The following is a 15,401-nucleotide window of genomic DNA, read 5'->3' on the forward strand; positions in this document are numbered from 1 at the left end:
GGATAACGTTAGATGGTACCGCACCCCTGGTAGTGTAAAATTGTCTACCATGGGAGGGATGACGTTAGATGGTACAGCACCCCTGGTAGTGTAAACCTGTCTACCAGGGGAGGGGAGGACGTTAGATGGTACCGCACCCCTGGTACTGTAAACCTGACTACAATAGGAGGGAGGGTGTTAGCTGGTACCGCACCCCTGGTAGTGTAAACCTGTCTACCATGGGAGGGAGGACGTTAGATGGTACCATCTATAATGCCCTCACTGAAAGACCAATTGATGGGAGATTCCTATGAGTATCGGGGTCCAGCACCTAGTACCAGGGGAAATAGAGTGGGTGTGTTAATATACGGCAGTTTTCTGACTCTTGGTGAAGGTGCCTGGATGTTCTGTGCTGCCCAGTCCAGTAACGAAACCTACCACTGGCGGGGGGCTGACTGTACATGATTTGACAAGCCCCGTCGACTCTTGTTCTCTGTCTCCTTTTGCCAACAGTGCTGGATGCAGAATCCTTGCAGCGCTTTTTCCTCAATGAACTCCGTCAGGTGTCCCACCGGTGGCGAGAACAGCCGCGTCCAATCCTGATGCCAGAGCAACCACACCTGCTCGTCTCTGTCCATGCCATCCGAAACACCCGGAGGAAGATGGAGGACAGACATGTGGCCATCCCGGAATTCAACCAGCTCTTCGGAATCAAAGTAAGCTCCTCTGGTGGCACGGGCTCCCTTTCCGTCGGGCACCAGAAGTGTATGGGTGAGAAGCAGCTGTGAGAGTGGCCACTAGAGGCTTTTTTATTGCCAGCAGGACCCTTATACATTTATCCTGAATTGCGGAGAAAGGGAGAGAACATTTTTGTTATTGGAAGTGGGCGTTGATTTGCATTGTAGAGTTATAAGATTTCAGTGTTTAACTGTTGGATAGTGTTCACCTGTGCAAGGACATTGCAGACTATAGCAGCTTCTTTCATGCTCTTGGTACGCAGCCCCCTGTACGTCCGTAGATTAGGTGTAGCATACAAAGTTGATGAAATTTTCAGGAGCAACACACAGCTGTGATGTATATATTTCTGATAATAGACAGACATCTACAAATTATTTTCCCTTTATGGCGCTAAACATGAAATTGATGACTCTCAAAACATGTTTATGCTCCTTGCAGAACCACCGCGATCTAATCATCTTAGTGTCTTATTACAATGCTGTGTATTGTTTCTCAGGGTTTTTGTGGTTGTCTTTGATTATTTTAACATCTGATGTTCAGCACTATTTATGGGGTTTGGGGAAAAGTCTTTCCTAGATCCTGTTCTCCGTCTAAATTTGTTTTGCTGAAAAAAATATGTATCCAATTGATATGGTGTTCGTCATCTTTTATATTGATACAAGTAGGTGCATCTGCTGTCCATTGTGGGTATGTTTGTATCAATAATTCAGAGGAATGTTTTATAGCCATTCATTTATTGATGGTGACTGCGGTTACCTATCCTTTGTGCCCAGATATTGTCGCATTGGCTCTCATTGTACGAATGAGGCTTATGGATTTGGGCGACAGCAGCACCTGAATTGTGAGGCACTGAGTCCAATCACACACTATGTGAAAACTGTCGGCTTAATCCGTTTCCAACCAGCTAGCAGCACCTCATCTGTGTCCAAGAGTAGGGACAATTTGTGGCAACCAGGCGCATGACATTATGACTTTTCAGGGAAATCTTGGTGGATCAGATCTCATATTTTTCTCTCAATTACATTAGTCTCACACATGCAAAGACAAACAGAGGCAGGAAATGGTTCAGTAAGATTTATTGAATCAACTGTGTCTTAGATAAAATAACATGAAATGCAATAATTAGAATGACGAAACATACTAGAAGCAAAATGATGTCAAGGAAAGTGAAACACAGGAAAAGTCCCACCGTACTGTTGCAATGCACGATATATATAATTACTACCTAACCTATGTTACAGCACAGCAGGATAAGCTCTAATCCACCCTTCAGGATTCCTCTCTGCAAAGACATCATCCCCTAAAGCTGAATACGACAGTAGTGGAGAAGCCTGCTATCTATAGAGACACCATCCCCATGTAGGCCAGGGAACCGGTGGTCTCAGCAAGCAGGTGTAACAAAGTCAGACAGCATGCAGTTGTAGTCATCTGACTGGAACCTCCCTCTAACGTGCATGGGACAGGGAAATGTTTTTATAATAAAATAGCTGATGTTCTGAGAAAGTGCCCCCTGTAGAAATACATGTCTTTCTGTGAATGTTAGAGACACAGTGTACCCCTTGTGCCGACAATCCTATCTCGCTGCAGCCTTTAAGAAAGCAGAGAGTGAAGGAATGTTGTGCCAAGAAATGTAACGCTTTGCTAGGCGAAAGGACAACAAGATAAAGAAAATAAAACATCACCACAAATGTGGTTAATTCTAAAATAATAAAATGAAATAAAAAAAATGTTAATAGGCCAAAGGGCACAAGCAGCAGGCCTAGTTGCCAAAATAACATCACTGAAATGTCTCTGCAACAGAATATGGTGGGGTTAAAAAATATTCTCTTGGGAGACATCATATTGAGTGGACATTCATAGGTGCAACATACAGGCTCAATGACTTTACCCAGTGAGATCTATAGTTCAGATGACATTGCCAGTTGCTACATGCAGTACTGATGGCATTGCCTCTGCGATATAAAGTGCTAGTGGTTTCACTAAATGACTGACAGTGCTGATGGCTTTTAACTCTTTCGACTGACCACAGCAGACCACGTAATTCAGCGTAAGAGCTGATAAAAGCAAAACACACTGCTTTGCTGTGGGACAGTAGATTTTCTTCCAGTAGCAATGGCCAACAGCACAGTTCCCTGAAGACTAGTAATATAGTTGAATGTTTACTCCACAGGCACTGATAAGCACCTCTGTTAATAGTGCACATGAGGACTTTGGAGGATGTGAAAGCGAAGTGTTTCCCTAAACCGAGCAAGTGTATGGCCATTGATGCTGTTTTTCTTTGCAAGCAACCAATGACATAGCTAAGTTGGAAGTAAGTTCAAAGGTTGTGCCCCCGATGTGTGATCATTGGGTGGGCCACCTAAACTGCAATAATGTCTCCACAATTGTACTGGTACAATATTGTTTTGTGAGAGAAAGAGGAATTCTTGAGTGCTGAATGTTCATGATGCTGACTGAGGGCAAACAGAGAGATTCAATGTATATGCTGGCAATGCACGCAGAACTTGTTTCAAAACATTATTTTGTTTTCTCTAAAAATTGTGCCCAATCTTTCCTCAGGATGGGGAGGATCGTGCTTACTTTGCTGTTTTTGATGGCCACGGCGGTGTGGATGCAGCAAACTATACAGCGACTCACCTTCATGTGAACCTTGCGCACCATGTGGACTTTCCCAAGAGCCCAGGAAAAGCACTGCAGGAATCCTTTCAATGCACTGATGTCATGTTCCTTCAGAAAGCTAAGAGAGAGGTGAGAGACCGTAACTCTATCAGGCACGAAAGATGAATAGGACATCACAAGACTTCCCTGTGGGTCTTATTTGTTATGCTGTGTTAACCATGTACATGCTCATAACATTATGTTCGATGGCATGTGTAGCTGCAGGTATACATGCTCTGCACATCCCGCCATCTAGTGTTGGGCTCGGTTTGTTACAAGTTGTTTTTCTTCGAAGAAGTCTTTCGAGTCATGAGATTAAGGGACTCCTCCCCTTTCGGCTCCATTGCGCACGGGCGTCGACTCCATCTTAGATTGTTTTTTTCCGCCATCGGGTTCGGACGTGTTCCTTTTCGCTCTGTGTTTCGGTTCGGAAAGTTAGTTAGAATCTCGGTAAATTCGACGGTATTGTTTGGTTTCGGGTTAGTTATTACAGATCGACACCGACTTTTGAAGAGCTCCGGTGGCCCTTCGGGGTTTTTTCGATCCCCCGTTGGGGCCTGGTAGGCCCGGCCACGTGTCTCTTCAAGGCTGATGGAACGGACCCCATTCCGCTTCTGCCCAAAATGTCACAACAAGTATCCGTATACAGATCAGCACCTGGTCTGTAACTTGTGTTTGTTTCCAGAACACAAAGAAGATACTTGTGAAGCCTGTCGAGCGTTTCGGTCGAGGAAGACATTAAGAGACCGAAGAGCGAGAAGACTGCAAATGGCGTCGGCGCCGACAGGACAAAGGCATTTGGAGGAGGAAGAGGAAACCTTCTCCATCCAGGAGTCGGACTCGGACGAGCTCGATCCCGATGAAACGCCTAAAACCGTGAGTAAGACGTCAAAACATAAAACTCACAAGAAGACCACAAAAGCACAGGGGACGCCACCGCCAGCAGGCCATGGCTTAACCTGTAAAATAGGTGACCAATCATTGGCACCGAAAAAGGACACACTTGTGTCGAAGTCATCCGACTCCGGTCGAGATACCGGCACACAGCAATCTCGAGCCCGAGACAGCAGCTCCGAGCAAGTTCGGCACCGAGACAGCGGCACCGAAATGGGTCGGCACCGAGAGACCACGACGCCGAAAATAAAGAAAGTGTCGTCGGAGCCGAAAAAGGCTACCGAAAAGGTTTCCATTCCGAAACATCCAGCCTCGGAACCGAAATCAGGTTCCTACACAGAGGAACAGGGATTGTCCTCCCAAATGCAAGGACATAAGTTCGGACAAGAATTAGAATCAATGGAGCCAGATTACACTCAAAGGAGGCTCCACATTCAAAAGGACACAAGGAAGATAAGCACTCTTCCCCCAATTAAAATGAAAAGGAGACTTGCCTTTCAAGAAAAGGACAAGCAGCCACAGGCGAAGGTGGCAAGACAAACAACTCCGCCACCATCTCCACCACCATCAATGCAGACATCACCAGTAGTCACTCCACCGCAGATGCAATCCCCAACGCATACTGCAATGAGCCAGGACGATCCCGACGCATGGGACCTTTATGATGCGCCAGTATCGGATAACAGCCCAGACTGTTACCCAGCGAGACCGTCCCCACCTGAGGACAGTACATCCTACACGCAGGTGGTCTCAAGGGCAGCGGCATTTCATAATGTCACCTTGCATGCAGAACCAATTGAAGATGACTTTTTGTTTAATACACTATCCTCCACTCATAGCCAATACCAGAGCTTACCTATGCTCCCTGGAATGCTAAAACACTCCAAACAGGTGTTTCAGGAGCCTGTGAAGGGCAGGGCCATAACTCCAAGGGTGGAGAAAAAGTACAAGCCACCGCCTGCAGACCCTGTGTATATCACGCAGCAATTAACACCAGACTCTGTGGTAGTAGGGGCAGCTCGCAAGAAAGCAAACTCTCACACCTCGGGAGACGCACCACCTCCAGACAAGGAGAGTCGCAAATTTGACGCTGCTGGGAAAAGGGTTGCAGCACAAGCAGCAAACCAATGGCGCATTGCCAACTCACAAGCACTTCTGGCAAGATATGATAGGGCTCATTGGGACGAAATGCAGCATTTGATAGAACACTTACCCAAAGAGTTCCAGAAAAGGGCACAACAAGTGGTGGAGGAAGGACAAAGTATCTCAAATAATCAGATACGGTCAGCAATGGATGCAGCAGATACAGCTGCAAGGACAGTAAATACTGCAGTAACAATAAGGAGACACGCGTGGTTGCGTACGTCAGGATTCAAGCCGGAAATACAACAAGCCGTGCTGAATATGCCTTTTAATGGACAGCAGTTGTTTGGGCCGGAGGTGGACACTGCTATAGAAAAACTTTAAAAAGACACTGATACGGCCAAGGCCATGGGCGTACTCTACTCCCCACAGAGCAGAGGCACATTTTGCAAAACACAGTTTAGAGGGGTGTTTCGAGGACAAGCAACAGAACCCACAACCTCACAAACAAGGCCCACTTATCAAAGCCAATATCAGCGGGGAAGTTTTCGGGGGCAATATAGAGGGGGACAATTCCAAAAGAATAGAGGGAAGTTCCAAAGCCCTAAAACTCCTCAAAACAAACAGTAACTTCCAAGTCACAAATCCCCAACACATAACACCTGTGGGGGGGGGAGACTAAGCAATGTTTACAAACTTTGGGAGGAGATAACAACAGACACTTGGGTACTGGCAATTATCCAGCATGGTTATTGCATAGAATTTCTCAGATTCCCTCCAAACGTTCCACCGAAAACTCACAATATGTCAAAACAACACATGGATCTTCTAGCACTAGAGGTCCAAGCATTGCTACAAAAAGGAGCAATAGAATTAGTACCAGTTCAACAGAAAGGAACAGGAGTTTACTCTCTGTACTTTCTCATACCCAAAAAGGACAAAACACTGAGACCTATATTAGATCTCAGAACATTAAATACCTACATCAAATCAGATCACTTTCACATGGTGACATTACAAGACGTAATCCCACTGCTCAAACAACAAGACTACATGACAACACTAGACCTAAAGGATGCATATTTCCATATACCAATACATCCTTCACACAGAAAGTACCTAAGATTTGTATTCCAAGGGGTACATTACCAATTCAAGGTGTTGCCATTCGGAATAACAACTGCGCCAAGAGTTTTTACAAAATGCCTGGCAGTAGTAGCTGCGCATATCAGAAGGCAGCAAATACAGGTGTTCCTGTACCTAGACGATTGGTTAATCAAAACCAACACACTAGAACGGTGTTTACAACACACAAAGTACGTCATAGAAACCCTACACAAACTAGGTTTCTCAATCAACTACACAAAGTCACACCTTCAGCCGTGTCAGACACAGCAATACTTGGGGGCAACAATCGACACAGCAAAAGCGATTGCCACTGGAAGTCCACAAGGAGTACAAGCATTTCACAATTTAATACAGGTCATGTATCCAAACCAAAGAATACAAGTCAAAATGGTAATGAAACTCCTAGGCATGATGTCCTCATGCATAGCCATTGTCCCAAACGCAAGATTACACATGCGGCCCTTACAACAGTGCCTAGCATCACAATGGTCACAGGGACAGGGTCAACTTCTAGATCTAGTGTTGATAGACCGCCAAACATACACCTTGCTTCAATGGTGGAACAATATAAATTTAAACCAAGGGCGGCCTTTTCAAGACCCAGTGCCTCAATACGTAATAACTACAGATGCCTCCATGATAGGGTGGGGAGCACACCTCAATCAACACAGCATTCAGGGACGATGGGACTCTCGGCAAAAACAGTTTCACATAAATCACTTAGAACTATTGGCAGTATTTCTAGCGTTAAAAGCATTTCAACCAATAATAAGCCACAAACACATTCTTGTCAAAACAGACAACATGACAACAATGTATTACCTAAACAAACAGGGAGGAACACACTCAACACAGTTGTGTCTCCTGACACAGAAAATATGGCATTGGGCGATACACAACCACATTCGCCTAATAGCACAGTTCATTCCAGGGATTCAGAATCAGTTAGCAGACAATCTCTCTCGGGATCACCAACAGATCCACGAATGGGAGATTCACCCCCAAGTACTACACACTTACTTCCAAAATTGGGGAACACCACAAATAGACCTGTTTGCATCAAAAGAAAACGAAAATGCGGAAACTTCGCATCCAGGTACCCACAAGATCAGTCTCTGGGCAATGCGTTATGGATGAGTTGGTCAGGGATATTTGCATAAGCTTTTCCCCCTCTCCCACTCCTTCCATATCTAGTAAACAAGTTGAGTCTAAACAAACTCAAACTCATACTCATAGCACCAACTTGGGCAAGACAACCTTGGTACACAACACTACTAGACCTCTCAGTAGTTCCTCATATCAAACTACCAAACAGACCAGATCTGTTAACTCAACACAATCAACAGATCAGACACCCCAATCCAGCATCGCTGAATCTAGCAATTTGGCTCCTGAAGTCTTAGAGTTCGGACACTTAGACCTTACACAGGAATGTATGGAAGTCATAAAACAAGCTAGAAAACCAACCACTAGACATTGCTATGCAAATAAGTGGAAAAGGTTTGTTTATTATTGCCATAATAATCAAATAAAACCCTTACACGCATCTGCTAAAGACATCGTAAGATACTTGCTACATTTGCGAAAGTCAAAACTAGCTTTTTCATCCATTAAGATACATCTTACCGCAATTTCAGCTTACCTGCAAATTACCCACTCAACTTCACTGTTTAGGATACCAGTCATAAAAGCCTTTATGGAAGGACTAAAAAGAATTATACCACCAAGAACACCACCAGTTCCTCCATGGAACCTCAACATTGTCTTAACACGACTCATGGGGCCACCTTTTGAGCCCATGCACTCATGTGAAATGCAATATTTAACATGGAAAGTTGCGTTTCTAATTGCCATCACATCTCTAAGAAGAGTTAGTGAAATCCAAGCATTTACCATACAAGAACCATTTATTCAAATATACAAGCATAAAGTAGTTCTACGGACCAATCCAAAATTTTTACCAAAAGTCGTATCACCGTTCCACTTGAATCAAACAGTAGAACTACCAGTGTTCTTCCCACAGCCAGATTCTGTAGCTGAGAGAGCACTACGTACATTAGACATCAAAAGAGCGTTAATGTACTACATTGACAGAACAAAACAAATTCAGAAAACAAAACAATTATTTGTTGCTTTCCAAAAACCTCATACAGGAAATCCAATTTCCAAACAAGGCATTGCTAGATAGATAGTTAAATGCATTCAAACCTGTTATCTCAAAGCAAAAAGAGAACTGTCTATTACACCGAGGGCACACTCAACTAGAAAGAAAGGTGCTACCATGGCCTTTCTAGGAAACATTCCAATGACTGAAATATGTAAGGCAGCCACATGGTCTACGCCTCATACGTTTACCAAGCACTACTGCGTGGATGTGTTAACAGCACAACAAGCCACAGTAGGACAAGCAGTACTACGAACTTTGTTTCAAACAACTTCAACTCCTACAGGCTGAACCACCGCTTTTGGGGAGATAACTGCTTACTAGTCTATGCAAAGCATGTGTATCTGCAGCTACACATGCCATCGAACGGAAAATGTCACTTACCCAGTGTACATCTGTTCGTGGCATGAGACGCTGCAGATTCACATGCGCCCAGCCGCCTCCCCGGGAGCCTGTAGCCCTTTCGAAGTTGATCTTGAACATTTGTAAATTTGTAAATATATCACTTTAAACTACATTATGTACATACATGTTTACTCCATTGCATGGGCAATATTACTATAATACACAGCTCCTACCTCACCTTCTGAGGGGAAAACAATCTAAGATGGAGTCGACGCCCATGCGCAATGGAGCTGAAAGGGGAGGAGTCCCTCGATCTTGTGACTCGAAAGACTTCTTCGAAGAAAAACAACTTGTAACACTCCGAGCCCAACACTAGATGGCGAGATGTGCAAAGCATGTGAATTCTGCAGCGTCTCATGCCACGAACAGATGTACACTGGGTAAGTGACATTTTCCATTTGGAATGTAGTTGGATAAGTTACCTGAGTTTCGGATAAAATGAGTTCAGCTTGTTTAGAAAGAAATGTCTTGAGTTTCTCTGGCCACCTGATATCACTCATCGTAGGATTTCTGTCTATCATCCTCAGGCCAATGGTTTCATTTAGCGTATCAGTCACATTTTGGTGGGATGTGTCCATTGGGCACCAAGGAATGGGTTAGAGATTTGGAACTCTATTCTGGGCTTACCATACTGCTCCCAGTGGTGTGGCTGGGAAGATCCGTGTAACATTTAGAGGGGCAGATGGGCATCTTTTAGAATGTGTTCGATGTGTTGGAAAGTGTTGTTTGAAGTTTGGTGATTGGCCCTTTATTAAGCATCTTGCACTTGCCCAAGTGCTTTCCCAAGTTTGGGTCGGCCGTGATGGTGGAGGCCTCCAACTAAAGAGCTGTTTTGAAGTAGGGGAAAAAGTGGTGGAATATGAGTAGAATACCTAGGGCTGAATGTCCCTTTTGAGGTCGATATCATTATGCATACATTTAGTAAATCGACTTTACCATTTTTACGCAGAAGCTCAAAGGTAATGAGGAAACCACATAGACTTTGCACTGTATAAACAGATGTTGCTGTTTTCTTTTTGCATAGTACATGTTGCAAAGATTTTATTTATGCACTGTTCTTACTTTGTATTGTTTTTATTGTTTTTCCTATTTTAAAAATCCTAATTCAGGCCAACCACAGTAGATCGCATCTTCCCTGGTCTTCCTCCCAGAATATCACAAGGTCATAAAAATGTTTTCTTCCGAGGAGGCTGGAAAAGTTCCTGAATTGTGTCTATCATACCCCATTCAGGAGGCAATGGCGCAAGCAGGGGCTTCTTGGCCACAGCCGTAGCAGTTGAGTCTTTTACCACTGCTGTCCTGGGACCTGCCTGCAGTGTCCCTCTAAATTAGTTCAACCCTTTCTGCACCTGAGTCCCAGTGGTAAGTAGGGCGGGCAGTCACAGGCTTCTCAGGGATCCTAGTGTTAAGGTGTTAAGGCTTAGTTGTCAACACCACCCAACCAACAACACTCAGTGTCCAGCCCAGTCCTTCTCTTTGTGTAGAAGGCAAGAACTTCCTTACAGAGAAGACATAGTATTCTACTACGCATACAACAATACAAGTATACCCTGTTTACGGGTGTGAGTTTTTGTGCCTCCAGAGGCCTTTTCCAGGTAGCTCTGCTTCCCATCCAACTACCCCTTTTGGGTTCCCTCCTTTCTCTGGGCTGCCCTTCCCTGTCCAGATATCCAAGTACTGCGTATGGGTGCAGCTTGTTCACCCTCCCCCTTCTCCCATCATCCCGTCTGGTCCTAGCAGTCAGTCTCTCTGCCCCGGGCCCTCTTATTCTCTCGTACGATTTGTAGGAGCAACGCCAGGCCAATTTGTAAGTTCTGGTGCAGCAAGACCTCACTTTGTAGCAGGGAACTTCAAGACCCATGCCCATGGATCAATGCCCATGCAGTGTGTTGTTTGACAGGTGGTGGCAGGAGGCGATGCTTCTGTTGGTGGCCCTCTTTTGGGCAGCTGGGAATAGATCTCTGCTCATGGCTTGGCTCAGTAAATGCTGGCGACAACACACCAGCAGGTGATCATTCTTCCGTGCAGTGGCGCTGGTGCGCTCTTCAGCAGAGGTGCCTTGAGGAGACAAACCTCCTTGGAACGAGGTTTGGCTCAGTTCCCCTTTGTGTGTCCTGGCCAGGCCATCTTTCAGACATGGCCTTTGTCTGTAGTGATGACCTGCCCAGCAGAACAGTCTCAAGGTTGAGGGCCCAGCACAGAAGTACCAAGAGATGTGAATAGGCGGCACCCAACTCTTTACGACCCCTCCTTGCAGGAAGCAGGACGAGAGACTAGAATCTGTGCCTCTGCAAAAAACTCCTTTCTATAATAACAGATAAAGCCCCGCCTCCAGGTACTAGCTTCTCATGCAGAAGCAGACTCAGTAATGGTAAGGGCCAGAAACCCCTCCCACAAAACAGCAACTGCTGCACCGCCACTCAACTGCGGTAACAAAAGACTGCATGCAGTGGGTAAGAAGATGGAGTGAGTGGCTTCTACTCAATGGAGGATCACAAATTCGAAGGCTCTTCTCCCAATATACAGCCTCAATTAGCGGGATGAGATGGAGGAATTAATATGAATAATTTAAGGAGAATTTAAAAAAAGAGAAGTAGTGAAACCGGGGTGTAGCTGGTGGGATTGGCAATATGATGCCAATGTAGGATCACCTAAATGAGGCTCTCAGCTGGCTCATTGATGCAAGTGCCTCCAGGCCCCACCACCTTTGTCCATGATGCTGATTAGCAGAGACCGGACCGGAGCGCTGCTTTTGTTTGATAGTTCTGCCGACATCATTGGGGAGCTCTTCCATGGTCTGCATGAGTGAGAAGGCTAAGCTTGCTGCTATAACCCTTCCTGCCTTCGCTGCCTGTCCTTATCTGCTCCACTCCTCTCAGCCAACCCAGGATGATGTCCCTTGTCCTCTGCGTGTGGCCTTGGCTAAATGGATGGTTTGTAGGAGGACGTGACCTCTCCTGGCTTTGCCTGGTTCATCTGACGCTTGCCTCAATTGAATGCAGTCTGGGGAGAGACCTGCATGGTGAAACGTGCATTATACATCTGAATACCTCCGTTGTTCTCTTACACCCCGCATATTAAGGTAATACCAGTGTTTGTCTTCAAATATCCTGCTTTGGCAGAGAGCATCATTTTCCATTGAGCTTTCTGCTGTAGGCATGTCTGATTTATACAGTCTTTTCCAGGGCCTCAGTGCTATCTGGTGGCCATGTTGGGTGGGTGGGTGGAGCCCGCGGGTGAGGGTGAGGCCCACCCCCACCCTTCTGGTGTCCTTAAGGAAGAGAAAACTAAGGAACTGGGGCCTTAGAAGATTTGGAAAAGGTACTCCAATTTGAGCATTGGTGTGTACTTTACATTTACATACAAATCGGTGAACTTTATCTTGTTGTCTGTCCTTAGGTACTCCTTGGGTACCTTAGCTTGGTGTTTTGTGAATGTTCTATGTGACTGTCCTTAGGGGAAATGCCTGCTTGGTAGTGGTAACCAGGTCATGTTTGCACACATTTAACATGCACAGTAATTAATTGTCTGAGCTTAAGCAAAGCTTAACAAAGTCGGTCTAAACCCTCTATAGGAGGTGAAGAGACATGATGGCCATCATTACACCCCAGACCACGTAACAGAGGTTGGGAGAAAAATTCTGTATTGCCTTCCAAAGTGAAGAGACACCAGACAAGCTGGTATTAAATATCATCAAATAGGCATACTGCATAAGGCATGCCTGATGCACTGCATGCCAAAAATACCAAAAGTACAGAGAGGCAACAATCAACTAAATGAAGTACTAATATCTTCAAGAGTGTTTGCAAAAAAGCAGCTGCAATTCTACAAGGAAACGCAGGAGTGTGGTCTGTTTATTGCCTGGTACAAAAGTACGACTTAACACCAAAACAATTCATCATCACATTTGGATATAAGTAAAAAACAACCCTTCAGGAAAGTATTCCTCTCCTCAAAGGCTGCTCAATAAGAAACAACTTTATAAATACATACCTTCTTATATCTTTGCGCCAGCATCACCGCTAGGTCCTAAGGTTTACGGTAAGGTGGGACACAGATTATCTATTTGTTAAAGTCTGAACAAAGCGAGTTCACAAATAGTAGTGGCTGCACACTTCAGAACTGTCAGTCCAGTCATACCCTAACTCAAGCAAAGCCAGAAGAATATCAGTCATTCAGCTACCACGTGCATTGGGGTTCACACTTAATATGAAAAACATATTTCAGAGTTGCAGTCTCAGAACCCACAGAGAAGGGAATTGTGTGATTACAGGAGCAGGGTCGCCTCTCACAGAGGTGAAGTTGCTGGGCGTGATTTCTTCATGTATATCAGTCCCATCATGTGCACTTCTGGAGTGGATAAGGAGGCAGTAGTTACAGTGTGAAGTGAAATGGAGAAATCTAGTTATTGTTATAAGCAGGCTGTGTAGGAAGTTGGCTCTGTATGTGCTATTTCAAAGTAAGGAATAGCATGCACAGAGTCCAAGGGTTCCCCTTAGAGGTAAAATAGTGGTAAAAAGAGATAATACTAATGCTCTATTTTGTGGTAGTGTGGTCGAGCAGTAGGCTTATCCAAGGAGTAGTGTTAAGCATTTGTTGTACATACACATAGACAATAAATGAGGTACACACACTCAGAGACAAATCCAGCCAATAGGTTTTTATATAGAAAAATATCTTTTCTTAGTTTATTTTAAGAACCACAGGTTCAAATTCTACATGTAATAGCTCATTCGAAAGGTATTGCAGGTAAGTACTTTAGGAACTTCAAATCATCAAAATTGCATGTATGCTTTTCGAGTTATTCACAAATAGCTGTTTTAAAAGTGGACACTTAGTGCAATTTTCACAGTTCCTAGGGGAGGTAAGTATTTGTTAGTTTTACCAGGTAAGTAAGACACTTACAGGGTTCAGTTCTTGGTCCAAGGTAGCCCACCGTTGGGGGTTCAGAGCAACCCCAAAGTCACCACACCAGCAGCTCAGGGCCAGTCAGGTGCAGAGTTCAAAGTGGTGCCCAAAACACATAGGCTAGAATGGAGAGAAGGGGGTGCCCCGGTTCCGGTCTGTTTGCAGGTAAGTACCCGCGTCTTCGGAGGGCAGACCAGGGGGGTTTTGTAGGGCACCGGGGGGGACACAAGTCCACACAGAAATTTCACCCTCAGCAGCGCGGGGGCGGCCGGGTGCAGTGTAGGAACAGGCGTCGGGTTCGCAATGTTAGTCTATGAGAGATCTCGGGATCTCTTCAGCGCTGCAGGCAGGCAAGGGGGGGATTCCTCGGGGAAACCTCCACTTGGGCAAGGGAGAGGGACTCCTGGGGGTCACTTCTCCAGTGAAAGTCCGGTCCTTCAGGTCCTGGGGGCTGCGGGTGCAGGGTCTCTCCCAGGCGTCGGGACTTTAGGTTCAAAGAGTCGCGGTCAGGGGAAGCCTCGGGATTCCCTCTGCAGGCGGCACTGTGGGGGCTCAGGGGGGACAGGTTTTTGTACTCACAGTCTTAGAGTAGTCCTGGGGTCCCTCCTGAGGTGTTGGATCGCCACCAGCCGAGTCGGTGTCGCCGGGTGCAGTGTTGCAAGTCTCACGCTTCTTGCGGGGAGCTTGCAGGGATCTTTAAAGTTGCTGGAAACAAAGTTGCAGCTTTTCTTGGAGCAGGTCCGCTGTCCTCGGGAGTTTCTTGTCTTTTCGAAGCAGGGGCAGTCCTCAGAGGATGTCGAGGTCGCTGGTCCCTTCGGAAGGCGTCGCTGGAGCAGGATCTTTGGAAGGCAGGAGACAGGCCGGTGAGTTTCTGGAGCCAAGGCAGTTGTCGTCTTCTGGTCTTCCGCTGCAGGGGTTTTCAGCTGGGCAGTCCTTCTTCTTGTTGTTGCAGGAATCTAATTTTCTAGGGTTCAGGGTAGCCCTTAAATACTAAATTTAAGGGCGTGTTTAGGTCTGGGGGGTTAGTAGCCAATGGCCACTAGCCCTGAGGGTGGGTACACCCTCTTTGTGCCTCCTCCCAAGGGGAGGGGGTCACAATCCTAACCCTATTGGGGGAATCCTCCATCTGCAAGATGGAGGATTTCTAAAAGTTAGAGTCACTTCAGCTCAGGACACCTTAGGGGCTGTCCTGACTGGCCAGTGACTCCTCCTTGTTTTTCTCATTATTTTCTCCGGCCTTGCCGCCAAAAGTGGGGCCTGGCCGGAGGGGGCGGGCAACTCCACTAGCTGGAGTGTCCTGCTGGGCTGTGACAAAGGGGTGAGCCTTTGAGGCTCACCGCCAGGTGTCACAGCTCCTGCCTGGGGGAGGTGTTAGCATCTCCACCCAGTGCAGGCTTTGTTACTGGCCTCAGAGTGACAAAGGCACTCTCCCCATGGGGCCAGC

General features: G+C 45.9%; 1 protein-coding gene across 4 annotated transcripts in view; it reads left to right on the plus strand.

Moving 5' to 3' along the window:
* Positions 1 to 15,401, plus strand: part of PPM1F (protein phosphatase, Mg2+/Mn2+ dependent 1F) — a 138,583-nt gene that overhangs the window by 39,958 nt on the left and 83,224 nt on the right. For all 4 annotated transcript variants that reach the window (XM_069215241.1, XM_069215243.1, XM_069215245.1 and 1 more), the window contains exons 4-5: positions 493 to 695; positions 3,277 to 3,465. In XM_069215241.1, the coding sequence (XP_069071342.1) occupies positions 493 to 695; positions 3,277 to 3,465 (392 nt within the window). The remainder of the gene's footprint in view (positions 1 to 492; positions 696 to 3,276; positions 3,466 to 15,401) is intronic.

This window comes from Pleurodeles waltl, chromosome 11, assembly GCF_031143425.1.
Source record: "Pleurodeles waltl isolate 20211129_DDA chromosome 11, aPleWal1.hap1.20221129, whole genome shotgun sequence".
Taxonomy (NCBI): Eukaryota; Metazoa; Chordata; class Amphibia; order Caudata; family Salamandridae; genus Pleurodeles; species Pleurodeles waltl.